Source organism: Corylus avellana, chromosome 3, assembly GCF_965113065.1.
Source record: "Corylus avellana chromosome 3, dhCorAvel1.hap1.2, whole genome shotgun sequence".
In the NCBI taxonomy this organism is placed as follows: Eukaryota; Viridiplantae; Streptophyta; class Magnoliopsida; order Fagales; family Betulaceae; genus Corylus; species Corylus avellana.
Window position 1 is genome coordinate 30,830,994 of NC_142492.1, and position 27,362 is coordinate 30,858,355.

Consider the following 27,362-nt stretch of genomic DNA (forward strand, 5'->3'; position numbering starts at 1 on the left):
GTAGCTAGGCTTATGTTGAATCATGGTGACATGACATCTCACAATGTTTTCTATTAATGCTGAACATTAAAGATGAAATATGTTGATGTTGTCAAACCAGACATCATAGATAAAATTGTGCAAGAGAGAGAGAGAGAGAGAGAGAGAGAGCAGTGAAAGCTTGACAAAGCAGAAGGGGTTGGGAACCATGTGCTTGAGGAATCTGACATACCACAATCCTTCTTCTTTCTTTTTTTTTTTTTTTTTAATTAAATTTTATTTTACTTTACACCCTCAAACAAGCAGAAGGGGTTGGGAGGGAGCCATGGGGACTGCATGGACAGCAGCCATATGATCAATATCAATATTTGAGCTAGTGAGAGTCCCAAAAAGCCCTTGCTAACTAGGAAAAATTATCAATATTTCTTTAGTACTACTCTTTAACGATTATATTAAAAAAAAAAAAAAAAAGTCACAAGCCTCTATCAAACAACATTCTTCCTAAACTTTAGATTAAGACAATAAGTTCCTTGAATAACAAAATATTCTTAGTAAAAAATTTAGAAAGATCAAAAAAAATCTTTAGAGATAAAAAAATACACCTTAGAGTGGCAAGTGGATGGGGGTGGCTAAGCCACTCTAAACAATGGCTAAGGGTGGCTTGGCTATCCCCTATGAGTTTGGAGAGTGGATGATCCACCATTTGGGAGGTGGCTGCCGTTGTTTATGGTATTTTTGTCTTATTGAGAAAATTTTATAATTATTATTATTATTATTTGCCTTTTTATTGGTCTTGAGAGAACATCGACAATTTTTTTGTAGTTTGAGAGAACATTGTCAATCTGATGGTAATTTAAGAAGGATATGTCAACTTTTTTCAATTATATTTTGATACAACGAGATTTTTCCTTCCTGGTGCCTGGGCAGACAATCTATTATTAGGGGGTTGACCAGCCAAGGAGTAAGTATAGCTACGTTTGGCAAAGGAAAGCCCCGCACTGTAGCTGGAACGGTACTGTTCCAGCTACAGTGCGGGGCTGACATTTGGCCAGCTTTTTCATTTTTTTTTTAAATTTTTGAAGCAAAATATTAAAAAAAAAAAAAAGAAAAAAAAAAAAAAAAGAAAACAGAGGGGAAAGATGGGGTGGTTCCAGCCACCCCTTGGCCAAAATGGGGTGGCCGAACCACCCCATTTTTGGCCAAGGGGGTGGCTGGAGCCACCCCTTGGCCGATCTGGGGGTGGTCGAACCACCCCCGTGGCCAAGGGGGTGGTCCGGCCACCCCCTTGGCCAAAAAAAAAAAAAAAAGGGAACTGATGCATTTGGGGGTGGCCGGACCACCCCCAGCCCCTTGGGGGTGGTCCGGCCACCCCCAAATGCACTGATCCTTTTTTTTTTTTTTTTGGGCCAAGGGGGTGGTCCGGCCACCCCATTTTGGCCAAGGGGTGGCTGGAACCACCCCAGCGTTTTCCTGCCTCCTTTTTTTTATTTTTTTTATTAATATTTTGCTTAAAAAAAAAAAAAATTTAAGCTGAAAAACAGAAAAAGTCGGCCATGTGTCAGCCCCGCACTGTAGCTGGAACGGTACGGTGCGGGGCTTTTCCTTGCCCAACATAGCTTATTATTCTCACGGACATAGGAGAATAGAATTAGATTGCAAATTACCCAATCATTCCCTTTACTTAAACTGGACCAAAATCTCGATATTGTCAACAATTTTCTTGGAATACCCATGTCGGAAACAGTAAATGAGCACTATGCTCATTCAGTCACAGTGACAGTCAGCATTTAATGCCGGTTGACCCATAATAAATGAAGAATTATCAGGAACAACTTTTGCGAGAGTGGGCGATCTAGAGTCACAAACAAACTACATGCAACGGTAATCAAAATGCGACACTTAGCATAATCATAGTAGCGAGGAAAATGTTGGCTAAAAAAATAAGGCTCATTTTTTGAGAGAGTAACATTTTACAGAGTTGCCATCTGACTTGGGCATCAAAAACATCCTCCATTGACTAGACTCATACCAACATACCTTGAAGCCATTTGATTCAATAATTGAAGATATTCCTAAGTTCCATTATATATTTATATTTAAATGTGGTTATGACTTTTTGGCCTTGGGGATGGTGGTCGCCATGTAGTGCTATGTTCACACTATTTTTATTAAATTTGTAATTAATATAATCTAACTCCTTAATTTGACTTGTCGTAGCCAATATATTAAATAAATAAATTAAATATTATGTAAAATTGTGCCAATACTATACAATATAGGAAAAATAAGCCTCCTTTATGATTTGCCTTGCGTACGTAAAACAGTTAAAAAAAAAAAAAAAAAAACTAATCATTTTCCACGTTTTTATTCCATAATTTTAAAATCTCAAATACCTTAATCAACGTTAACAAATAAATTGCCAGATCTTAAAACCCACCGGCCGGCTCAATGGCCAGGCTAATTAATTAGGCCACGGTCTAAAGTCTTTCAAAGAAAAAAGGGGGCCTCCCAAAAAATATTTTATATTAAATTGTTAAGAAGGGTTTAGAAAAAAAAAAAAAAAAAAAATTGTAATCTCAATGATGTCCGTTAAGATTTTTTTTGTTAAATCATAACAACATAAGCTGAAATACCCAAAATGTCATTTTAAAAAAATTGCAACTTAAACTTTTGTGGCAACTTCACTTTAGACTCTTGAATTACTATACGATTTAATAAGTCCCCCTAAACTTTAAAACCTCTCAATTTGAATTTCAGAACTTTCAATTGCAGTCAATTTACCCCTCCGTCATTTTTTGCATTTAAAACCCTTAAAAAGACAAAATTACCCTTCAATTTTTTTTTTATAAAAAAAAAAAAAATTGAAAAAATGGAAAAAAAATGAAAAAAAAGGGTCAGTTTTTTTAATAATATATATTTTTAGTTTTTTTTTTTTTGAAATTAAGGATAAATTTAAAATTTTATAAAAAAGTCAGGGGTATAAATGTCATTGCCTCACTTTTAACGTTTAAAACCTGGCGGAGGAGTTCAAATTGACTGTAATTAAAAGTTCATGGGTTTAAATTGAGAAATTTTAAAGTTCAGGAGGTGGGGGAGGGCTTGTTAAATCGCTTGGTAATTCAGGGGTTTAAAGTGAAATTACTTCTAAACTTTATATTAATATTTAGGAGAAACTTCAGTAAACCCACTCGAACTTCCAGCCAATTTGACAAACACCCCCTGTACTTCAAACTCTCTCACTTTACCTCATCTGAACTTTGGTTTGCTCTCACTTTGGACCCTTCTGTTAGTTTTCAATGTTAAAGTCAAACGGTTTGACTTTTTATGCCCATTATACCCTCACTCCAAAACTACACCGTTTTGTGCCCTAAAACTACAACACCCACCCAGCCCCACCCAGCCCAAAACAACGTTGTTGTAGGCATTACAATTATTATTATTATTATTATTATTATTATTTTTTAAAGAAAAGCAAAATATTTATAAAAAAAAAGGTTGGGGGGGGGGGGGAATCCCTTGGCCAAAATGGGTGGCCGGACCACCCCATTTTTGGCCAAGGGGGTGGCTTTTTTTTTTTTTTTTTAATATTAATATTATGCTCAAAACGATGTTGTTTTGGGTTGGGTAGTGATATAATTTTGAAGCTCAAAACGGTGTAGTTTTAGAGCCCAAAATGACATAATTTTGGTTAAGGGTATAATGGGTACAAAATGTCTGTTTAATGGTGAAAATTAACAAATGGGAGAAAAATGAAAGAAATTGAAAGTTCATGTGGATAAATTGAGAGAGTTTAAAGTATAGGGAGTATTTGTCAAATTGATTGAAAGTTTAAAGGAATTTACTGAAATTTTCCATAATATTTATATAAGTTTTATATGATAATTATATAAAAATCTATTAAATAATATTACTGTTTTTGTTTGCCTGATTTTGCTTTCCATCGCTCGTCTTCTCATCCACCGCAGTGACTCGCCATCAATATGCAGTGCGCTGATTTGTACATTTTCAGGCCATCGAGGAGGAATTTCGTGACTGACGAGGGTATCTCTTTATTCTCACCTACCTTTTTAGGTCTGTGATGGGAATTGTGTGCCCAAGTTGTCATTATTCAAAGTATTGTAGTACACGTGGAGACCTGTTGCCACCATACTCAGATTTATTCATTTTCATTCATTATTGCATTATTGCTTCTTTTTATTTTTTAATATTTTTTGGTTTTTGGTTTTTTTTTGGTTGCGTCTCCTAATAAAAATGGCAAGAAAAGTGCTAATTAAAATGACATAATAATAATAAAAAAAGCTTCACAAAACTCCGCACGAACTTTCACCAATATTCAAATTATTTTCTTAACGTTCAAATTTTTTTAATTTAAGGTATTAAACTTTTAATTTTTTTCAATGTTCCCACCCGTTAGAATATTCCGTTAAATCTTGTTAAAATTCTCAAAATACTTTTATTTATTTTTAAATAATTACAAAGATTCAAGCGTTGATATTTTTGCAAATTCAGTTAAATCATGATCAACACCTGAATCTTTGCAATTTTTTATTTTACTTTTTTTTATAATAAAAAATTGGTATTTTAAGAATTTTGACAAGATTTAATGAAAAATCCTAATAAAGTGGAACATTGCAAAAAATTGAAAGTCCGATACCTTAGATTGAGAGTTTTTGAACATTGAGGGGGGTAATGTCAACACACGTTGAAGTTCAAAGGGGTTTTGTGAAGTTTCCCTAATAAAAAAATTTTCTTAATTTTTTTAATTTTACATTACTGATTTTTACTATCACGTTATTATAATTATATGACCGTAGCAGTTTCTAAATAGTATTACAAAAACAAATAGTTAATGTTAAAGCCTACTGAGTGTGGTCAAAAGAAAATGAGTAAAGCTACACATATTTTCTTTTTTTCACTTCCTTAAATAGCATTTACTCTCATCATTAGACTAGACTTGTGATATATTATATAGATAAGGCTTACATGTTGTTATTAAAATAACATTTAATCAACTGTCAAGATTGAATTTTAAAGTTGACTTACTTTTAAAAGCATTTAATAGAAGAGAGAAAATGAATAGAGATTTTGAGAAATTCAATATTGACCGTTAATTAAGTTACAACATACATGTTGTTATTTTATATATTATTGAAATTTAATCTAATGGTGAGAGCAGGAAAATCTACCCAAGGATGAAATGGTAAATCAGCATTTGATAAGGGTGTGGAAAGAAGATGATATGGTAAATCAGCATTTGATAAGGGTGAAAAAGGATGATATGGTAAATCAGCATTTGATAAGGGTGTGGAAAGAGGATGATATGGTAAATCAGCATTTGACAAGTGTGTGGAAAAAGGGCACTGAGGAATTTGGGGGGTTGTCTTCTTCCTCATTTCTAGTTTCCAGTACATAAATCCACCCACTCTTTTCTTTGTTTCCTGACAAATTCACATGCACATGCAGACACCTCCAGACCCCACTCACAGACTCATCCCACATGGATGTTTGAGATACGGCCTGGAGGACATCTGACCCACACATTCTCTCCTCTTCCGTTTTCTCTGTCTCTGTGTCTCTGAAAAATTATATAAAAAGGAAATAAAAGATTTGCCAACTGTTTACATCACACCAGTTGGTTTACACATTTTCACAAACAGCAAACCTTCCAATCTCTTCTGGCTGTCTTTCCACTTGTTCTCTCAAGAAAAATCTCCTCTTGGATCTGCAGAGATTCCTTTCCGGGTTGTGTTGGAATTATTAGTTTTGTTTTGTTTTGTTTTCTTTGGCAGTTGAAGGTAATGTTGCTAATAGCTATCGGTTTTGCGTGATTATTGTAAAGGGTCTTGGGGTCCTGTTGGGTCCCCTCCTTTTCTTTTGGCCCTTTTATGGTTTCCACACAGGGCATTGTCTGGTTTGTTCTGTGAAAGCCAATAAGGTTTCTTTCACGTTACTGGTTAGATTGTTTGATTTGGCTTTCTGGGTATGTTCTGTTTTATTTTTTTATTTTTACTTTATTCTTATAGAAAATTGAGATTTGGGAGAAAACTCAGAAAAGGGTATTTACTGCTATACTAGGAAGCTTTCTTGGATTGGAATTTTGATTGCAAAAGGGCAGTTTTGATCTGGTAGGTATCCGTTGAAGCCAAACATTTCTTGTTTTTGAACTGTATGTAGCTGGAACAAAGTGGGTTTTAAGATAGTAATTTGGTCTTGTGGTCAGTTGCGCCTCTTGGAATGCTGCAATTGGAATTTCATGATTGAGGGAAGTGCTTTGTTTTCTTATGGTCAATAGGGTTGACAAGAGCTCAAATTCTCCTTTGTGCTTTTTACATTGTGAATGGGGAAGGAAGCGGGAGGATAAGGTTTAGATCTTATTTGTACTCGAGCTGGAGTTGAATCAGAGGGTATAAAAGGTCTGTGAGGTGTCTGAAATCTTTGATTCTTGATTGGGTCACAGGAGAATTGCTTAGATATCTCATATTTTGAGAACTGCAAACACTGTTTCAAACATGTATGAGGTTCAGATTCATATCACACCGATGGAGGCTGAATTGCTGTAATTCTCTTATTTGGAGAAATGATGTTGGAGGTTTAAGAAGTAGGTGTATTTAATTGTGTTAGCGAGGAGAGAGGTGGAGATGGCTGCAAAGCTTTTACATTCTCTAGCAGATGACAACCCAGATTTGCATAGGCAAATAGGATGCATGACTGGGATATTTCAACTCTTTGATCGTCCCAATATCATCCATGGCAGGCGTATTAGCCACAAGAGGCTTCCTCCAGGTATGCTCTAGCTTGATATTGCGCTCTAGCTTGATATTGCTTAATTACTACTGTTAGTTATTTCACATATGGGCATTGCTCTATCTCTTTAATTTGTTAAAATCTAAAACTTTTCACTGAGTGCATCAGCATATATGGAGCTGCTCTTCTGTCTGTGTTGTTTTATTTGATTCATTAGTGGCATCTGATTTTTATTTTTTATTTTTTAAATATTTTTCCTCTTTTGACCTGGTTCTGTTAGGTTTTCATTCTTTCCCTCCTCTTTTAATCTGATCCAAATGTCATGTTGCTTGTCATTGATTTCTGCTCCTTGTGTATGTGCGTGTGCGCTTAAACATATAACATAGATGATAATGGATGTATGGTTCAAGGGTTTTTAAAAACATGGCCATTGGCTAATGGTCATGCAAATTGTCCTGATTTCAGCTGTTACTCATCTGTACACAGATGAATGCAGATAGATATCTCAGAAGTGTTTATTTCATGAAGCTTATCAAAGTTATATTTTAAACTTCCCTATGTTGATCAAATCTAGATTCTAGAGAATGGTATATTCCCATAATTTTGGGTTCCTGATCAGGCGTGTTGACACCTTATTTCCCATTGTTTTACCTGTTAGAATATATCTTGTGATTTTTAGTAAGCTTGAAAATCAAGTCATCGGTAATGCAGCCTATAAATCTTATCCTTCTGTTTCTTTGATAGGTAATTCCCACTTCAACAATGGCAGCCTCGAAAGAGAGTCTAACAATATATACCAACGACAGACACAAGCTGTAAGCTTTTCTTCTGTTCTTAAACTCCATTATGCCACCTGTTTTGACCAATGCTCAGAAGTTTTTTTTATTTGAGATCAGGACTCAAGTCTATATTCCTTTTAACTCAACTATATAAGCGGATTTAGTGGGTGTTAAATCGCCCATGATTCATTTGTTGAATCTTATTTACATTGAATTAACTTTGGAAATTGGCATTTTTAACATGTTAGTATTTCATAGATTGATTTTAATTTCTTGCCCTTACCACTTCTTCTCACTGATCAACTCTAAATAGAAAAAAAATTGTGGCGCTGAATAATTTCCATATATTTTTTTTTTGAGCGAAACAAACAGATTTTCAAGTCTTTTATATGTTTGTCTCCATCATTTCACTGGTTCTGCATGGTGCTGTAATTTATTGCGTAATTTATGCACTACTACTTGTGCTTTCAGGAAATAAATTTAAGCAGGAATGCGAGCGAGAAACAAAGAATTTCCACAGAATCGTCAAGAGCCTCTTTCTCATCCTCTTGTTCATCTCCCTTGTCATCTTTGGACTGTAACAAAACAGCTCAACCAGAAACCTCCTCTGACCGAATGATTTTTCCTGAAACTCCCTCAAGGGATCCAGTGATAAACCAACCTAGTACCTCTCCACGTCCAGGGCGACAGTCCCTCGATCTTCGTGATGTGGTCAAGGACTCTATGTATAGAGAAGCTAGAGGACTATCAATTAAAACTACAACCAAAGAGGAAGCTATTGGCCGTGCCTTAAAGCGTAGAGACTCCCCAAGGCCTTTACAGCTGCCCAAATCTGTGGATGGATCTTGTGGAGTTGGGGTTAATATGAAGCAAAATGGGCCTGGTGATCTGAAAGAGTCTCTTAAAGTTCTTGCTAAACTTCGAGAAGCACCTTGGTATTACAATGAAGGTAAGGAACCTCCTATGTCATCATATGAATCAAAAGATGGGCCGTGGTCTTCAATTTCAAGGGACGCTCCCAGGTTTTCTTATGATGGGAGAGAGATAAATCGCTTATCCTTTGAATCACGAGAAAACCTCAAATCCACCACAAAGCATAAGGAGCTGCCCAGACTTTCACTGGACAGTAGGGAAGGTTCATTGTGGAATTCAAACTCTGATTCAAGACCAAATCACCTCACAAAAAACTTTCAAAATGGGGGCAACTTAAAGGACAAAACCCTTAATCTACCGCAATCATCGGAAACTCAGAAGCGGCCTCCTAGTGTTGTAGCAAAGTTGATGGGCTTGGAAACCTTGCCTGATTCTGCCTTGGCTAACGATAGTCAGTTGCATTTGTTCAAAACCTACGCAGTTGAAGATGGTGATCCCTTCTCAAGATCATTAAAAACAAATGAGATTAACAGGGCAGTCAGAAATTTGAAGTCACCCAGAAACCCATCAAAAGACCCAACATCCCCACGCTGGAGGAATTCTGATTTTGTCATGAAACCTATTTCAAGTTCAAGGCTTCCAATTGAACCAGCTCCATGGAAGCAGCTGGATGGAAATCGAGTTTCTCAGAAACCAGCTTTCAGGCCTGTAATAGTTCCACCAAGGGCACCAAACTCCTTCAGCTCGGTTTATAGTGAGATTGAGAAGAGGTTGAAAGATATTGAATTTAAACAATCTGGAAAGGATCTCAGAGCTCTTAAACAGATACTGGAAGCAATGCAAGCAAAGGGCCTGTTAGAGACCAAAAAAGAAGAAGAAGAAGCTGAAAATTTTGAAATTCAAAGAGACGCTGAACCAAAATCCATCGGTTCCAATCAAAATTCAAAATCCCTAGGCCGACAAAACCCACAGAGAAACCATGCTGTTGCTTCCCCTAGTAGGGGATCTAATCCTTCGAGGACTTTTGAGTCCCCTATTGTGATCATGAAACCAGCTAAACTTGTTGAAAGATCTGGCATTCCTGCCTCCTCTGTAATTCCAATTGATGATATTTCTAGTCTCCATAAAATCCCGAGTTTTGGATTTGCAGATTCTAAAAGGGGTTCGATTAATAGCCAAACAGCTAAAGACCAGTCTCCTAAAAACAGTGGCAGGAACTCTTCTGTCAGTTCCACTGATAAAAAAGCCAGTGGCCGAAATATGAGATCAATGCAATCTTCGTTTAGGTCTCAACTCTCACCAAAAGAAAACACCACAAGTTCAGAGAAGATCACTGGGTCTGTAAGCCCGAGACTGCAACAGAAGAAGCTTGAGTTGGAGAAGCGATCTCGCCCACCTACCCCTCCATCTGATTCAAACAAACCCAGAAGACAATCCAACCGGCACCTAAAAGACTCAGGTTCCCTAGGTGAAAAAGTCAGAGCAAAATCTTCCAACTTGCAGCTAAGTGATGACCAATTGAGTGAGCAAAGTTATGAATCGCGGAGTTTGAGTTGCCAAGGAGATGACATATCTGTGCATTCTGATGGTAATATTGTCTTAGACTCAAAGATAGACATTGAAGTCAACAGTACTGAACAATCCATTGAGATAAATGGAAGCCAGAGTCCATCCATGAAGCCTGTCAAGTACTTGCCTTCTGGCTCAATGCAGAAAGTAGGTGCTTTAGATCTTCTCTTCCATTAAACTATTTTGTTAGTTTAGTTTACATGTAAAATTTTCTTTCTTCAGACGAATGACATGTACTGTTTTTCTTCTTTCAGAAATCAACATCTAGGTTCGATGAAGATGGGTCATTGGCAGAACTTGCTACTGTTGCCCCAGAACATCCAAGCCCTGTCTCTGTTCTTGATGCTTCGGTATACAGAGATGATGAACTATCTCCCATAAAGCAGATACCAAATGCCCCCAAAGGTGAAGTTTCTGTCACCCAAAATTTTTCACTTGGATACTCCACAACTATACTAAATAGAAATTGAGTTTGCTGATCTAATGACTAAATCCCACATGCTGACTTTGATGGAAATCTTAGAACACATGTTTCCCTTTTCTTTCTTTTCCTTTTTTGTCTTGGAAAAATAAATCACCACAGGGTTAGATAAAATGTTAAAATAGTAACATCAATCTTGATCTCATTTCAAAGGGCTAAGAATTCTTCACTCAAAAAGCTGTTTGGGAAATTAGAATATTTAGCTGTCCTGTTTAAAAGAAACGACCTACAGGTGGTGGTATAATTCTTCACAATTCACTTGAAGTCTAACAACAAATTTCAGAACCTCTCCTTGGATGCAGTTTTGGTAGAGTGAAAGTTTTTGCCTGATGAGTTTATGTTTGAAGTATCTTTGCAAGGCTAAGTGCTATACATTATTGGTCTACTAAGCAGAACTCTCTCTCTCTCTCTCTCTCATTGGCCCGTGCTAGCACTTACTAACATTTCTTAGCTAGTATCAGGTTGTCAAGGTGTTGTATTGAGTCCAAATGTTTTGAGTTGGTGGTGGAGGGTAGGTCTCTAGTGTGTAGGATTGTTGAGAGGAGCAAGGGTATCATCCTGTCCTTATGCTTGGGAAAAGTAATTTTTCTTGGTTGGTAGCCACCATGGAGGAGTTGGTTCTAGAGGAGAGGACGAAGGGGTTTTGTAGACGTTCCAGAGTTGGTTTCCCAGCTCTCCTTGCCCAGCGCTGCTCCAATAAGCATCGGCGGTTCTTGGTGGTGGTGGAGTATGGGGGAGGTTCTAGTTTTGAAAGGGCGAGATGGTAGAGGCTGGAGGTCCATCGCCTCGAAGCTGCATCTGGTTTTGCATTTCTTCCAGCTGCAATATGGTGGTGGGTCAGGCGGGCTTCATCTCGGCAGCTGCTTAGCATTTGGGTGCGGGCAATAGTCAGACTTCACTAGAGTTAAAACCTCTAGTGGTGGAGGTGGGAAATAAGTCGTTTGCGGAGGTGCTTGCGGGACGGAGGATCATTCTGGCCAAATCCTCATTGTTGAAGGGATTATCTGGTAATCCTGAGGTGGTTGCTCAGATGGGATAAACTGCAACTGGGTGAGCTACGCTTGAGCTTGCATTTGGGAATGAAGGAAATCCTAGATCATCCGGTGGTGGATTTAGTTCGAACAGGGGACTTTTGGGCGATATTCTTGATTTTTGCACTTTTAGAGAGTCGTCGGTGAGCTTAAAAAAGAATGTGGATCGATGTATCATGTGGATTGACTCGGGTTTGGGCCTTGGTGATGTAGGAAGTAAGCCAAGTCCAGCGAGTTCTGTGGATACTGAGCCGAAGGCCATTTCAGCAAGCTTCTCACTTTCTAAGGCCCATGTAAGCATTTTAGGCCCGCCTTCGGCGGCCGACTCTAAACCAAACCCTAAAGCTAAGGCCCCAATGGGCTCTAGGGTTACTCAGGTTAAATTCTCACTTAAAGCCCAAGACGAAGTTAACGTGAAAATGGAGTAGGATAATGGGTCTTAGGCCTTTGGGCTTGGGTTGTTCTGGGTTGGGCTTGGACACGATGATGGGTTTGGGTGCTTGCTCGGATCAGCCCGTAGGACCTACCAGGTTATGCAGCGATGCCTCCTTTGCCGATGACCCTCAACCTTTGATGGGAGTGGTTCGAGTAGTTTTCTTCGCTAGCTCCTCTTTGATGGTAACTTGGTCGAATAATCGGGATTCGCCCTCTTGGTCTAGGATTGATAGATTTCTTGTTTCTCCAGTTTTCTAGTGTGTCCCAAAAGAGGCTTCTTAGATTGTACTCAGACCACTTTCCGATCCTTCTTGATTGTGATGACTTTCAAGGGGGTAGTAGATACTTCAAATTTGAAAACATGTGGCTAAATCCTGAGGGTTTTGTGGATATGGTGAGACAATGGTGGGACTTTTATTACTTTCAATGCTCACCAACCTTCACTTTTGCTCGCAAGCTCAAAGATTTGAAAGCTGATTTAAGAATATGAAATGAGAAGGTGTTTGGCAACGTAGAGAGGAAGAAAAAGATCCTTTTGGAAGAGTTACGAGTTCTTGAAATCTTTGAAGAAGAGAGAGCATTAGGTGATAGGAGAGATTGAAAAAGCAAAGGTGTTAAGTGAGATAGAGAGCTCCACTCACATGGAGGAAGTGAGTTGGAGGCAAAAATATAGGGCCTTGCTGTTAAGGGAGTGTGAATGCCCAATTCCAATCTAAGAAAGAACTCCATTGATTCTTTGTTAGTTGTTGATGGTACAATTTCTACTGATTGGGTGGAGATTAGTGACCACATTATCCAGTTTTACTGAAACTTGTATATAGAGTAATTTAGTTGGCAGCCTATGCTGGACGATCGTTCTTTTGACTCTATTGGTGAGGTTGAGACTAATTGGTTGAGAGAGATTTTTAGGAAGGGGAGGCATTGGAGGTTGTAAAAAATATGAATGGTTATTAGGCATTGGGCCTCAACAGTTACTCTATGGCGTTCTTTCAACCTTGTTGCGATATATTAAAAGAAGACATTATGAAGGTCTTTCGTGATTTTCATGCTACATGGAAGTTTGAAAGAAGCCTAGACGCTACATTCATTGCTCTTATTTGAAAATTTCTGGGGCGGTTGATCTCAAGGATTTTTACCTGATTAGTTTGGTAAGTGGCATTTACAAAATTGTTGCCAAGGTTCTAGCCAACGGGCTAAAGATAGTTTTTAATAATATTTCTTAGCCTAAAAAATGCCTTCATCATGGGAAGGTAGATCCTATACTCTGTTCTCATTGTAATGAATGCCTTGATAGTAAAATAAAATACGGGCAGTTTGGGGTGCTTTGCAAATTGGACTTAGAAAAAGCTTATGATCATGTTAATTTGGATTTTCTGCTATATATGCTAAGGAGGAGCGGCTTTGGGGGGAAATGGTGTACTTGGATAGCCCCATTGTATCTTATTGGTGCATTTTTCTGTGTTGGTGAATGGCTAAAAATGCACCAATAGCCCATTGTACCATCAACAATGGGGGAGAGCTAGTCACCAACACAGAAAAACACACCGATGAGATACAATGGGAGAGCCATTCACCAATGGGCTATCACCAACATGGGCACCAAAGTTGGTGAGAGATTTACTTGCTTGTTGGAGAAGAAAGATCGATAATCCTCAAAGTGAAGTTTTGTGGAAGATGATCCCACTCTGGTTGATGTGGTGCATTTGGAGAGAAAGAAATGATTGGAGCTTTAAAGACAGCGAGAGGATGGTGGCGGAGATGAAGACCTTATTTTTTCATACCCTATTTCAATTGTAGCTGCTTATGATTGTTTTCACATTTCTAGTTTTAATAACATTTTTCTTTTCTTTTCTTCTTTTTAATCTCTTTTATTTTTCTGCTTAGGTGTTTTTCTTGTGTACTTCCCATATACTTAAGTGCTCCCGTTGGTTTTTATGAAATCCGTTAACTTATCAAAAAAAGTTTTTGTTTGATTGACAAATTATCTAGTTTGGCAGTCAGGCAATAGGTTGTCTGCAGAGCAGTGATAGCACTTGTGAAAATATGATCAGAAACTTGCCTTTTGCTTACCTGCTATGTGTCCGCTGTTTAAGTTTACCACACAAACACATAAAAATTGCAGCAGCAAGTAGAGATAGAATAAACAAAAGACAATTAATAGTTCTCTCCTTATCATTATTGTTCTATTTCATTCAAAGTTATCATTGTTGTTCTATTTATCCAAAGTGAGAAAGGCAAAATCTCATTTTAATATCCTCTCGTGCTACAGGTGATAGTGCTCAAGAGTCTAATGACAGTCACAGTGAAGATCAATGGAACACTTCAGATAACCCCTCATCTAACAGCATGGGGTCTTGCCTTACTTCAGAGATCAATCGCAAGAAACTACAGAGCATCGAACACTTAGTTCAGAAGCTTAGGCGACTGAACTCCAATCACGATGAAGCCAGAACAGATTACATAGCATCGCTATGCGAGAATTCGAATCCTGATCACAGATACATATCTGAAATATTGCTAGCTTCAGGCCTCCTACTCAGAGACCTTGGTTCTGACCTAACGGCATTTCAGCTCCACCCATCAGGCCACCCCATCAACCCTGAGTTATTCTTTGTTTTGGAGCAAACCAAGGCAAGCAGTTTGCTTTCAAAAGAAGATAGAGGTCCCGGAAAGGTTGCCAACTCAAAGCTGGACAGGGAGAAATTTCATCGGAAACTCATATTCGACGCTGTTAATGAGATCCTTGTTGCAAAGTTATCTTTAGTCGGCATGTGTCCTGAGCCATGGCGGAAGCCCGACAGACTGGCTAGGAAAACTGTTAGTGCACAAAAGCTTCTCAAAGAATTGTGCATTGAGATAGAACAGTTTCAAGCCAAGAAGTTGGTGTGCAGCTTGGAGGAGGAGGAGGAGGATGGTTTGAAAAGTATATTGTGGGAGGATGTGATGCATCGGTCTGGGAGTTGGACAGATTGCCGGAGTGAGATTTCTGGGATGGTTTTAGATGTTGAGAGGTTGGTTTTTAAGGACTTAGTTGATGAGATTGTGATTGGTGAGGCAGCTTGTTCAAGGACCAAGCCAGGTAGACGTAGGAAGCTGTTTACAAAGTAGTGTCTTTTAATTCTTCCTCTTTTTTTTTCTTTTTTAAATTTTCTTACTGGTATTTATAATTTTTTTTTTTTTTTGGGTTTCAAAGCATAATAATTTATGGTAAGTGCTGCTGCAGCTCTCTGCTGGATTGTAAAGGATGATCAATACATATGTAACCCTTTTTTCCTTCCTGTCCACACTCTTTGTTTGCGTTTTTTCCAATAATCTTTCTTATGGTTTTCCCAATCATTTGTTCAAAACCCTAAACTTACACAAAATGAACCACAAGCGTTTTGCCTTGGAATACCAACGGCTCTCACCATTTCACACCAGCTGACGTTCAAGAATTTTAACCACTTAAAATATGTTATGTCAGCGGGTGTAAAATTGGTGTGAGCATTACTCTGAAATGAATTGCTCCAACATTTGTACTTGTAGTATTGATGCGGATAGTTTTTATTCGGGCAAAATTATTTGTTTTTAGGTAAAATGATTTATTTTCTATTGGCTAATATGAGAAAAGCAACAACATTATCTCCATTTTATATATATATATATATACTACAAATCGAGCATTCAAAGAAGCCTATTATAAATTTAAAATCCATCTATCTATTAATCTAATTATTTATGAAAAGTACAGATTGATCGTGGTTGAATTTCATATGAACCTCTAAATTATAGTTTTTTTTTTTTTGTCCCGGCTTTTTCAAACGACCCATTTTTTAAGACACTGTGTTTACATTGGATATGATTTTTGGGAAGTTTACTTGAGAGGGTATAAGATAGCAACGTGCGGCAGACGTTATGAATATAATCTCCGAACTACAACTAATTCGCCTCTGTAGCATAGTGGTAGTGCGTTCGCTTCGTAAGCGAAAGGTCATGAGTTCAATCCTCATCAGGGGCTCTTTTGTATTTTACTTTTGCCTCCTATTTTCTTTTCTTTTCATTTTAATGGGTCCAAACATGACATTTAATTAGTCTTTTTGATTGGTCTATATTACAAATCACTCAACTGAACTCAAATATTCTTATGATAGGCCAAAAAAATAACTTAGTCCATAGAGTTAAGTTTCGTTAAAACATTCAGCGGGTTCTGTTAGGTGTCGTGTCAGTGCCAATAAAATAGCAACACGTGTCATTCTTTAATGAAAAATATACATATATTAAAAATATAAATATATAAAACTAAAAAAACACTAACATCGATACGACATGGAGCTATTTTTAATTTAGGCGGACCGTTTTTGAATTTATCCCTTAATAAATTGTTGCATCAATTCTACCGGACCTTCAACTAGTGTGGAAATAATTAGGGATTCTGCCCTTTCCCATCTCGATCTCCTAATAGCCTTGGGATGGAAAACATCATGCATCTAAATAAATTAACCAAGCCAATACATTAATTAGAGTATATTTATAAGTATAGATTTCATATTTCGAGAACCAAATATTTCATACTTTAAATTCACTATAGGGGTTGAGAAGATCCAAGAATTGGCTTATGAACTTAGAGTGCTAAATTGTTTCCTTAATTTTTCACTTTTGGAAAATGGTTCCGCAATATTCGAAAGGTCAATAAATAAACAATCAAGCGAGGGACAGAACCATTATTTCTTATATTGGGAGGGGCCAAATCACAAATTAAGTCTAATTTTAATAGAGACTTAAACTTTGCCCTGGAAAAAAATAAAAATAAGGGGTAACTTCACTGAATACCCCTGAACTTCTATCCGATTTGACAAACCCTCACAAACTTCAAAATCTCTCAATTTAGTCACCTGAACTTTCAATTGCAATCAATTTGAACCCCTTCATCAGATTTTAAACGTTAAATGACGTTTATACCCCTGTCTTTTTTATAAAATTTCAACTTTACCCTTAATTCCAAAATAGTTTTTTATTTAAGAAAAACGAAAAATATGAAAATTTTTGTCTTTTTTGGTATTGGGATTCAAATTGAAAGCAATTGAAAGTTTAAGGGACTAAATTGAAAGATTTTAAAGTTTATGGGGATTTGTCAAATCGAGTGAAAGTTCAAGGGTCTTCAGTAAAATTAGCCCTTCATTATGTGACTTTGAGATCTTTTGTATTTTAAGGCTTAGTTGGCCGAATTTGTATCTATTTGTATTTTAAGGCTTACTTGGTTTCCGCATAAAATATTTCTTGAAAATGGTTTTTTTTTTTTGGGCACATAATATTGGTTAACTTGAAAAATGTTTTCAGTTGGCTAAGGAAAATAATCTTCATGAGGCGTAAAATGATTTTCGTTTTTTATTTGCATAAACCATTTTTTGTTGCTCTCCCACACTCCCATGTACTCAATTGTGTCAATTGTGAGAGGACACAAGTAGGTCTTGGACTACCCAAACACCTACTTGGGTAGGTAGCTCTACAAGGGCTCTCTCACAAGTTTCCTGCTCAAATTGCAAACAATATGATCAAACAATTGCATTACATCTCAATCCCCACCCCAAAAGACCTTCTATATATATAATTCTCACATACCCTTTTCTTTTATATCTCCTCTTTGTCGTTTCTCTTTTCCTCACAACTCTTAAGATTATATGAAAATATAAATAATTGTTAGTCAACATATGCGTATTTTAGTTAAACCTAATTTTTAGGTTATTTTATATTAATATTTTTATGCTGCGAAGAAAGTTGATATTTATAGCTCCTCTTTGTCATCTCTCTCTTTCTCGCCGGTCTCCAAGAGGCCTAGTACTGCTTGCTCTAGAGGAAAAAGAATTTGCAACCAAACCCATCCAATTATCTCATAATACTAACTGGTTGGTTTCAACCAATTTAATCCCTATCCAATTTTAATTTTGCTTCTTGGACCTGCCCACCAAAATTGTTGCTATACACTCCTCTAATTTTATTTTGGGAAAAATACAAAATCAGTCATTGTAGTTTACTTAATTTGCAATTAACTCCTTATAGTATCAAAATGAATTCAAAGGTCCCTAAGGTATGCCAAAAAAATAATTTAGTCCTTATGGTCAAATTCTGTTTACTGACTTAACAGATTATGATAACATGAAACGTTAGAACCAATAAAATTGTGATACTTGTCATATTTAAGTCAGTGTCACACTAATAGAATCTGTTAAATTAGTGGACGGAATTTGACTGTAGGGACTAAATTACTTTTTTGGCATACTTCGAGGACCTTTAAATTCATTTTGATATCACAATGAGTTAATTGTAAACCAGGTAAACCACAATGACTAATTTTTCATTTTTTCCTTTTATTTTTTAAGTGATAAGCTATGATTTGCACCTTCAAGTCTTCATAGGGGTGTCAATACAGTTATGTTTAGCGGTTATTGGCAATAATCTCTAACCATAACCGTCTTAGCGGTTAGTAGATTTCACTAACTACTAGCGGTTAACTACTACTAACCGCCAGTTAGCGGTTAGTGAAATAGGTAACCGCCCGCTAACCGTTTTTTCAAAATTGGGCTTTTTTTTTTGGCTTTTTGTGCTTTTTTTTGGGCCTTTTGGGCTTTTTTTTACTACTGTAGCATTTTTTACCCTCATTTGTTTTTTTGCATTTTTAGTGTCTTCTTAGGCCCAATTGCTATAAAAAGAGCCCATATTGAAAAATCAAAAATATTTGACCCCGAATTTACATTTATTTGCACTTAATCATAACTGGTTAACTTTAAAAAAAAACACACACACAACACATTCAAAAAAAAAAAAAAAAAATTCAACACAACATAAAAAAGAAGTTCAAATAAAACATATAATATATATGATTATATGTCTTATTTGTTATTATATAATCATATGATTTAATGATCAATTCATCATGTGATATAATCATATAAATTATAATGATAATATTATTAAAATTAGAATGATAATACATTAATACTTCAATTGTGTTTATAAGTAATACATTGTTTAATCCAATGTCAATTACTTAATTTGATATTATTCGAATCACATTATCATTGTACATTAATAATATGATTCACTTGAATAAAGTATTTGAATTGTCATTGAATCATATGATTAAGTATTGATATTATACATTTATATTATTCATATGCATATATGTATAATTATAATTTATAACATATATAGACTTATAAGTTTATAACATACATTGGAACTAAGTCTCTAGGTACTTAAGTGTTGTATTAGTATGAATTGATGTACTTATGACTTATGTCATATTATATATGTATAATTTGTTATTATATAATCATATAAATTAGAATGATAATACATTAATACTTTAATTGTGGTTATAAATAACACATTATTGAATCTAATGTCAATTACTTAATTTGATATATTATACGAATCACATTATCATTGTACATTAATAATATGATTAACTTGAATAATGTATTTGAATTGTCATTAAATCATATGATTAAGTATCGATCTTATACATTTATATTATATTATATTATATTATATATATATATATAGAGAGAGAGAGAGAGAGTTATAAGTTTATAACATATATTGGAACTAAGTCTCTAGATACTTAATTGTTGTATTAGTATGAATTGGTATACTTATGTGTTATGTCATATTATATATGTGGATCGGATCAAGATATAAATCTAGTTGGTTTCAAACCCTAGCCGTGTTTCAAGGCCTAATTAAAACTAAAAGAAAAATATGAAACCAATTATAATACGATTTGTTTTTGGGTAAATAATAATGCTATTTAGTAGACTGCTATACAACTTGATAAGATGACCGTGAAAAATCAACACATTGATTAGTACTAGTAAAAAAAAAAAAAATCAATAATTAGTTTTCATTTCTACATTATCCTAGCTAGTTATATGGCAATCTACTATATAACATTGCTTTTTAGGTAAATTATATTTACTCCCATAAACTACCACACATATTTGACTTACCCCATAAACTTTAACTTATGAAACTCGGACCCTATTTTTTGCCTCCTCTGTCTACAAAGAACATTTTTATAGCTCAACAAATGCAAAATGAGCATGCTTGTTAAGAATAATTTAGTTATTCCATATGTTTTTCAGTCCAACTTAACAAAAATGACACTAAAACTTCAAAATAGGATATGAGGTTGCGCTAAGTTAACGTTTGCGGAGGTAGGTAATTAGTATAAGAGCGATAGTTTGTAAGAGAAAAATGCCATTCAGCATATGGTTTTTGTCAAGTAATTTTAATTGAAGAAGAGAAATAGATGAGTAGTACATTAAACATAATGTCTCAAAAGGAATGCTCTAATTTCCACATATAATAGCTTAGCTTACTTTAGTACAAGTCACATGTGGTCCCTTCTTTAATGTGGTAAGTAAGAGGACCACCAATTCCATAAATCATGCATATATCCATTAGCACGCCTAACATCCAGTACCCTACATTCACAGCCATAATTAAGGTCTCCCGCACGCTTTTGGTACCGTTGTGGGACTTGACAGAAAAACAACAATTCGGACAACAAATGTGATAGACCCTGTATAAGATTTAGGTAAAATATTTCAGAAAATTTCTTTGAACTTTCACTCATTTTGACACTATTCTCCAAATTTTTTTTTTTTTTTTAAAAAAAAAAAAAAAAAAAAAAAATCTCTTAATTAAGGGTATCGAACTTTCAATTTTTTTCAATTACCCAATTTTATTAGGATTTTCCATTAATAATTGTTTTTCAAAATGCCCCAAATACCCATTTTTTGTATAAAAATAAATTAAAAAATTGAAAAGATTTTTTTTGTACAAAAAAATAAGCGCATGAATCTTTATAAATTTTTATTTTATAATAAAAATTTGGTATTTTGAAAATTTTGATAAGATTTAGTAAAAAATTCTAACCAAATGAGTAATTCAAAAAAAATTGAAAGTTCGACATATACCTTAAATTATTTGAGAGCTTTTGAACTTCTGGTGAATACTTTCAAAATGCGTCAAAGTTCATGAGAAATTTTATGAAGTTTTCCTTAAGATTTACCTGTTCAAATAAGTAGTTAAACATCCCAAAATTTAGTTGGACAAATAAGTTCCATCTAAATTCTCTCATGATTGCTAAAAATTTAGTAGAAATCCCAATCCTCGTGATTTTCCTTGCAAATATAGGGCTAGTCTCCTCATCCTTATCAAATGCATGCCTTTGATCTCCATCCATCCATCCATTATCCATCCATTTAGTATTATTAGGACCACATGCAAGCAAGCTAGTCTACCAACAGGCAGGCTTTTCTTATCTTTTTCTTCAATAGATGGGAGGAAGGCAGGAAGCTTTAAATGAGGGGCCACCTCTGCCACAACGGGAAGTTGGGTCGGGGTGTTGTTTAATGTTGTTGGATATTGTTGTGACAACACATAATAATAATATTGCCGAGTCTTTCTTTCTCTCTGCCAGTTGCTTAATTATGTTATTTCCTTTTCCATCGATCCTCTCACATCACAGGAACGTACGTCTCGATCAGCAGCTTCTAAAGCTTTTTCTTCCTCTTCTTCTTGCTGTCGATTCTTCCATTTTCATGCCTGGTTTCGTGCAGAGAGATCCATGAAGGAAAATTTTACTTTAATCATTCCCTCACTTACGTGGCATTTCTTCCGGGGATGCATGCAATTTTCATTGTCTTTAATTAACGTGGTCTCCCCCAACAGCTTGCCATGCGTAGCTGCATGAGAGAGAAAGAGAGAGAGAGAGAGAGAGTAAAGGAGAATAGGGCTGCCAAAAGTCACGCCACCCTAGCTAGCCTGCACAAAACCATGGGAAATAATCTCATTGATGTACGTGTAAAATGTTGTAGCAAACAAATATCCTTTTAAATGAGCCGGCCATTGGATTTTTTAAATTTTATGACCGTTTGACAATTAACATTTATACGTACATTAATATTTTTATTTTTATTTTTTTAGTGTTATAAAGACATGAGGTTTAATTAATAAAATATCCGTTGGCCATTAATTTTTTTTTTTTTTTAATGACCAAATGGTTTTCTAAGGTTTATTTCCTTTGCTCAATTTGATGTTTTAATTAATCTTTAGAGTTATGACCGTTTGGTATTAAAATTCCTCAAGTACGTTGTTAACAAAGCTTATGTTATCTATATATATTTCTAACAAAAGAATAATAGCACTATAAATAAGTTATACTTTTTTGTATCGAGAAGTATTCTATTTTTCTTATAAAAATTAGTGCATAGATTTCTATCCTATTCCAATAAATCAGCTGCATGAACTAGTTGAAGGTCCACCTAGTGTCTAGTATTTCTTGTGTTTTCTCTATGTAGCTTTTCATCATCAAGAAGATCAAAGAGTTGTTCATTTGGGTTTCTTTTTGAAATGGATTTTTAACGAAGGTAGACGTTATATATAGTATAATCCTGAGATCATTGAATTATATACTCCGGGAGGTACAAATCAACTTTTAAGGACAACATTCTCTCGTAATTCTATAGCATTGTGAGATCGTTCTTTACTCTAATTTTATTCTGTTGCATTCTATATATTTTATTATTATTTTTTAGATTAATATGGTTTAGCATCAACAAGAATATTTTGCACCATCAAAATTATTTCCAACAATCTTAAAGGTTAATTCGTTGATGGTTGCACAAATATTTTGATTATGACCATAACAATATTATTTAAACTTTTGAGAATTCAAATACTATATACCAAAGTTTGCGGCATGCAATTCGCATACGAGAAAAATAAAATCAATTCTTGAGTAAAAAATATATAATAATTGGTTTATTTGTCAGCATAAAAATTTACTTTCATGTATAGGTATTGGAAGCAAAGATATTTTGATTAAAAGAGTTTTTGATTATTTGAACTCAAATTTGTGTTAATTTATTTTGTGTGTCAAATAATTTTTTTCTTGTTGAGTCACGAACCTTGCAATAAAAAGTGAAACATTTTTATGAATTTTTAGAACTTAGCACTTTCTGTTGTGTTGTGGTGAGCTTGTTGGAAAATGCCCATTTCAACTAATAATAATAAAAGTGAGTGGTTACTCATGTTGTGATGGAGAAAACACATAAGCATTGTTAATTGTGTGCAAAGAATACCATTTTGCTGAAAATTCTTCCAAGTAAGCATATTTTAGGAAGAATAGATGTGGTATGCGTGCTGAATTGATTAGTTTTCATGACACCTAGTTAATATGTGATGGCAATAATCTATTTTGAAGGATCTTGGAGTAAAACTGTTGGCTCCGTTGTGAGTTCTTAAACTCTAATTCATAGGTTTTGACTTTTTTTTTTTTTTTTTTAAAGACATGATATGCAATTCATGTAATTAAAAGATAAAGAAAAAAAATCAAGTGATGAAGGGTTTGTTTGATAATCCTTTCCTCTCCCCCGTCCATTTTTCTCACTTTTCCAAAGTCAAATTCAAAAAAAATCTAACTTTTTTTACTTTTTATATCACATCAATTTTTTTTTTTTTTTTTTTTGAACTTTTCCATACAAAAATTCCAAAACTTCTTTCTACTTTATATTACATCAATCATTTTTTACTACTAAAAATATTTTTTTTTTAAAAAAAAAAATCACCTCTAAAGGCTTTACCAAACATACCTGAAGGCCCTCCTTGATTAAATTAAAATTGATGAAATTTTATAATTACATGAAAATTATATCTGATAAGTAGTGGCCATCTATTGATTGGTCTATTGCAAAGAAGAAACACCCTTCCCTTCGACCTTCAGCCCCTCCTCACATCAAGAAACCCTAACCCTAGAGTGAGGAGTAATTTTGAAAGAGAATGAAGAAGCCTTGGTGAAGTTTTGCCATCATCAAGGTAATTTCTTGACCATTCCCTTCTACCTTTTATGTTGTTATTACTGTTTTTTTAGTATTACAAATTTTAAAGATGCTTTGGCAAATCCTTGCACCCATTTTCTTACAAAACCAACAATGATTTCGAAAAGCTTTGAACTCGTCTTGATTCCTTTAAAGTTTGCATGTATGTTTTGTACTGTGCATGTGTCTATTAGGAGCCTAGGATGAGATTTATTACACCCTAGAAGCATAAGACCATGTTTGGGGCTTCTAGCAGAGACTTTCCAATCTCTGGTCGAACGTACGTACGCCCATAGGGCCGAGCGTTCACCTATAGAGCAGGACACACGCCCAATGACCCAAATATGTGAGATTAAGGTTTCGACAGCCCCTTTCGTTAGATAGAACTTATTGTGTCACTCAGAGAGTTCTCTAGTACTGCATATAATGATGTGTCGTATTTTGTTATAGTAGGGATTTGTGATGTCAGAAGACTCAAGCGAGCGTACGAGGTAAGTAAACACTTACGACCACTTTCCTTAAAAACGTGTGATATGTCAGCTGACTAAGCATGCATATGATATGAGTATGTATATATTTTTTTATAACTTGGTAACTGCCTTAACAACTAGTTGATAAGATACATCGTATGATATGGTGCACTGATACGTACGATATAATGGCCATAGGCTTATTATATAAACTTGATTCTATGATCAAATGTGTGTATGTCAATCCTGTTGAGAATGAGTAATATTCTCGGGTAGACTATATATGATAGTTATGACCTATAAAACATTAGTTTCCTGCATTAAAACACTTAGGCGGTTGCCATTGAAAATACACCCCTTTTCTTCAATAAAACAATATTTTTATGGTGTACTAACAAAGACAACACCTTTTTCAAACATTTTGTCAAATTGAACGTTTATTTCTGCTCAATAATAACTAGCTCATGTCGTACCCAATTATGAGGTTTACTTACTGATTCGTTAGACTTACGCGGTTATTACATCTTGTAAGAAACCTATTTCTAGAAAGAGAAGAGTAGCAAGCTAGGTTGCTACTACGGACTTTACTTAAGATTAAGATCTTCACGTTGTTATCATGTTTGCTTAAGTTATTATTTCTACTAGTTGCTCTGTGTCTATGTTTTGAGGATAATACATGTTTCATTTATGGTTATTATAGATCTCAGGTTTATTTCACATTTCTATGCATTAATTCTAAAAATGCTTAGAGGAGCGGTTCCCCATTTAGCTACAAATTGGCTAAACTACGGTAATTATCAGTAACCCTACCAGACTGGTCAATGCCAAATTTGGGGGCGTTATATACGTCTAATGCATATTTGGCTAACGATGCAAGTAAATATATAGCAAGTTTTACAATAATCAAGGTGCCATTATTTGTTTATATATATTGATGAATTGTTTATTTTTTGAACCAACATTAATATTGCACTTGAAGGTAAAATATTTATTGCATCTAATTTTAATATAAAAGGCATGGGTTAATGTAATATCATCTTGGATATTAAAGTTATTAGAGATGATGATTGCATTATTTTATCTCATACATATTATATTGAATAGATGTTTAAAATATTTGAGCACTTTAATTATCTGCCTATGTCTACTATATGATTCAAAAATATACTTGGTCAAGAATCACGATGACGGTGTTTTGCAAGAAAAATATGCACAAATCATTGGTAACTTGATGTTTTGACAAACTGTATACGCCCTAATATTACATATGTTGTTGGCGAATTGAGTAAATATACTTATAATCCTGGTATTGAGCATTTGAATGGTATCTCTAAATTGTTGAGATATTTAAAGGGTACAATTAATTGGATTTTGGTACATTGTGATTATTCTACTATATTGAAAAATGATATTGTGATGCTAACAGGATTTTTTGATTCAGATAAGCAAAGCTTAAGAGTGGCTATGTGTTTACTCTAATTAAATGAGTTATCTCTTGAAAGTCCTCAAAATAAACTTGTATAGAAAGGTTTACTATGGAGTCAAAGATAGTTGCTTTCGAGAAGGCAGAAACTGAAGATGAATGGCTAAAGAGCCTATTGATTAATTGATTTGCCTTTATATCCTAATCTACTTCCACATGTGTGTTTATTGTGATTGTCAGACTGTCATACCTCGAGTAAATACTAAAATTTATAATGGAAAAATACACAATATTGTGAGGCAACTTATTGATACCGGTATAATATTCATGGACTTTGTGAGGTCATAAAGGAACTTTGCAGATCCTTTGACCAACCCAATAGCAAGAAGGCTAATGAGAGAAACATCGAGGGCGATAGGACTATTTAATAATAAATAAATAAAATAGTGCTAATTAACACTTTTTATTGGCATTGGAATAATTGGGAAGGTTCCTTTCGCTTCCAACTTAACCATTCTTCTTCCAATTCTCATGCTTCTTTTGAATGAATACATTATAATTTAATTTCAAAAATATTTTTGCAAATGTCTTAGAAAATAATAGAAAAAATATATAAAAATAATAATGAAAAAAAAAAAGGAGAGAAAAAGAAAGGTTATAGAGTAATTTATTAAATTCAAACAACTATTGATTTCTGCCCTAGCCTATGATGACAATTTGATGAATCAATTTAAACCAACATTTTTATTTTTATTTTTAAAACAAATTAAACCAACATTAAATAACAAAAAAGTCATAAATGTTATTTGTCACATATTTAGCCACCCTAAATCCATTTTGTGTTTATATATTAAATTTTCTATATGCATCAAAGTATGAAGCTGTTAGAAAGTTTTGGCCTATTTAACTATTTTAGTCACCCTAAAACCATTTAAAATGTTAATGTTTGGTTATTGGGGAGGTAATATTATTATGGAGAAACTTCACAAGACCCCCTCTAAGCTTTCACGAGTTTTAAAATTACTCCCCCAAAGTTTAAAACTACTCAATTTAATTAATTTAGGTTATCAAATTTTCAATTTTTTTGCAATATCTCTCATTCATTAGGATTTTCCATTAAATCTTGTCAAAATTTCCAAAATACCCCTATTTAAAAAAAATGCAAAGATTCAAGTGTAGGTATTTTTGCAAATTCCGTTAAATCATGAACAACGCTTGAATCTTTGCAATTTTTATTTATTTTTTAATAATAATAAAATAGGGGTATTTTGGGATTTTTTTATTGGATTTAACAGAAAAATCTAACAAATGTGGTACATTGCAAAAAATTGAAAGTTTAATTACCTAAATTTAGAGTTTTTGAACTTTGTGGAATAGTTTTAAAACGAGTGAAAGTTCAAGATGAGTTTTGTGAAGTTTTCCCTATTATTATTTTTAGTTCATTATTTAACAATGTTTTCTTTCGTGTTGATACTTATAATTGTTATTTGAATATTTGGGCTTAAGAAAGTTCATTTAGCTTGCAGCTTAACTATCCATCTTCCAATTTTCATGCTTTTTTCAATAACAACATTATAATTTAATTTCAAAATCTTTAAATATACATGACCCAAGTGAAAGGCCCAATTTAATTTTAAATATGACACTTGTCGCAATTCTAAGCTATACTCTTAAAGACTTATGCTATTATATGTAATATATGTTGTGCTAAGGAGTA

At 34.5% G+C, this 27,362-nt stretch overlaps 1 protein-coding gene and 1 non-coding gene across 2 annotated transcripts; both read left to right on the forward strand.

The window, feature by feature from the left end:
* Positions 1-5,418: 5,418 nt before the first annotated feature.
* Positions 5,419-15,170, forward strand: TRM4 (LONGIFOLIA protein). The gene is made up of 6 exons (XM_059585186.2): positions 5,419-6,104; positions 6,200-6,762; positions 7,468-7,538; positions 7,974-10,091; positions 10,199-10,349; positions 14,161-15,170. The coding sequence occupies exons 2-6, from the start codon at positions 6,618-6,620 to the stop codon at positions 14,997-14,999; spliced, it is 3,324 nt and encodes a 1,107-aa protein (XP_059441169.1). The 5' UTR covers positions 5,419-6,104; positions 6,200-6,617; the 3' UTR covers positions 15,000-15,170.
* A 646-nt stretch (positions 15,171-15,816) lies between these two features.
* Positions 15,817-15,888, forward strand: TRNAT-CGU (transfer RNA threonine (anticodon CGU)). The gene has a single exon. It is a non-coding gene; the product is annotated as a tRNA-Thr (tRNA).
* The last annotated feature ends 11,474 nt before the right edge of the window (positions 15,889-27,362 follow it).

Excerpts from the sequence above, each read along its gene's own strand:
- TRM4 (XM_059585186.2), top strand. The coding sequence starts at position 6,618 with ATGGCTGCAAAGCTTTTACATTCTCTAGCAGATGACAACCCAGATTTG. Across the intron at positions 6,763-7,467 it reads CCACAAGAGGCTTCCTCCAG|GTAATTCCCACTTCAACAAT; the intron begins GTATGCTCTAGC and ends TTTCTTTGATAG. Across the intron at positions 10,092-10,198 it reads CTTCTGGCTCAATGCAGAAA|AAATCAACATCTAGGTTCGA; the intron begins GTAGGTGCTTTA and ends TTCTTCTTTCAG.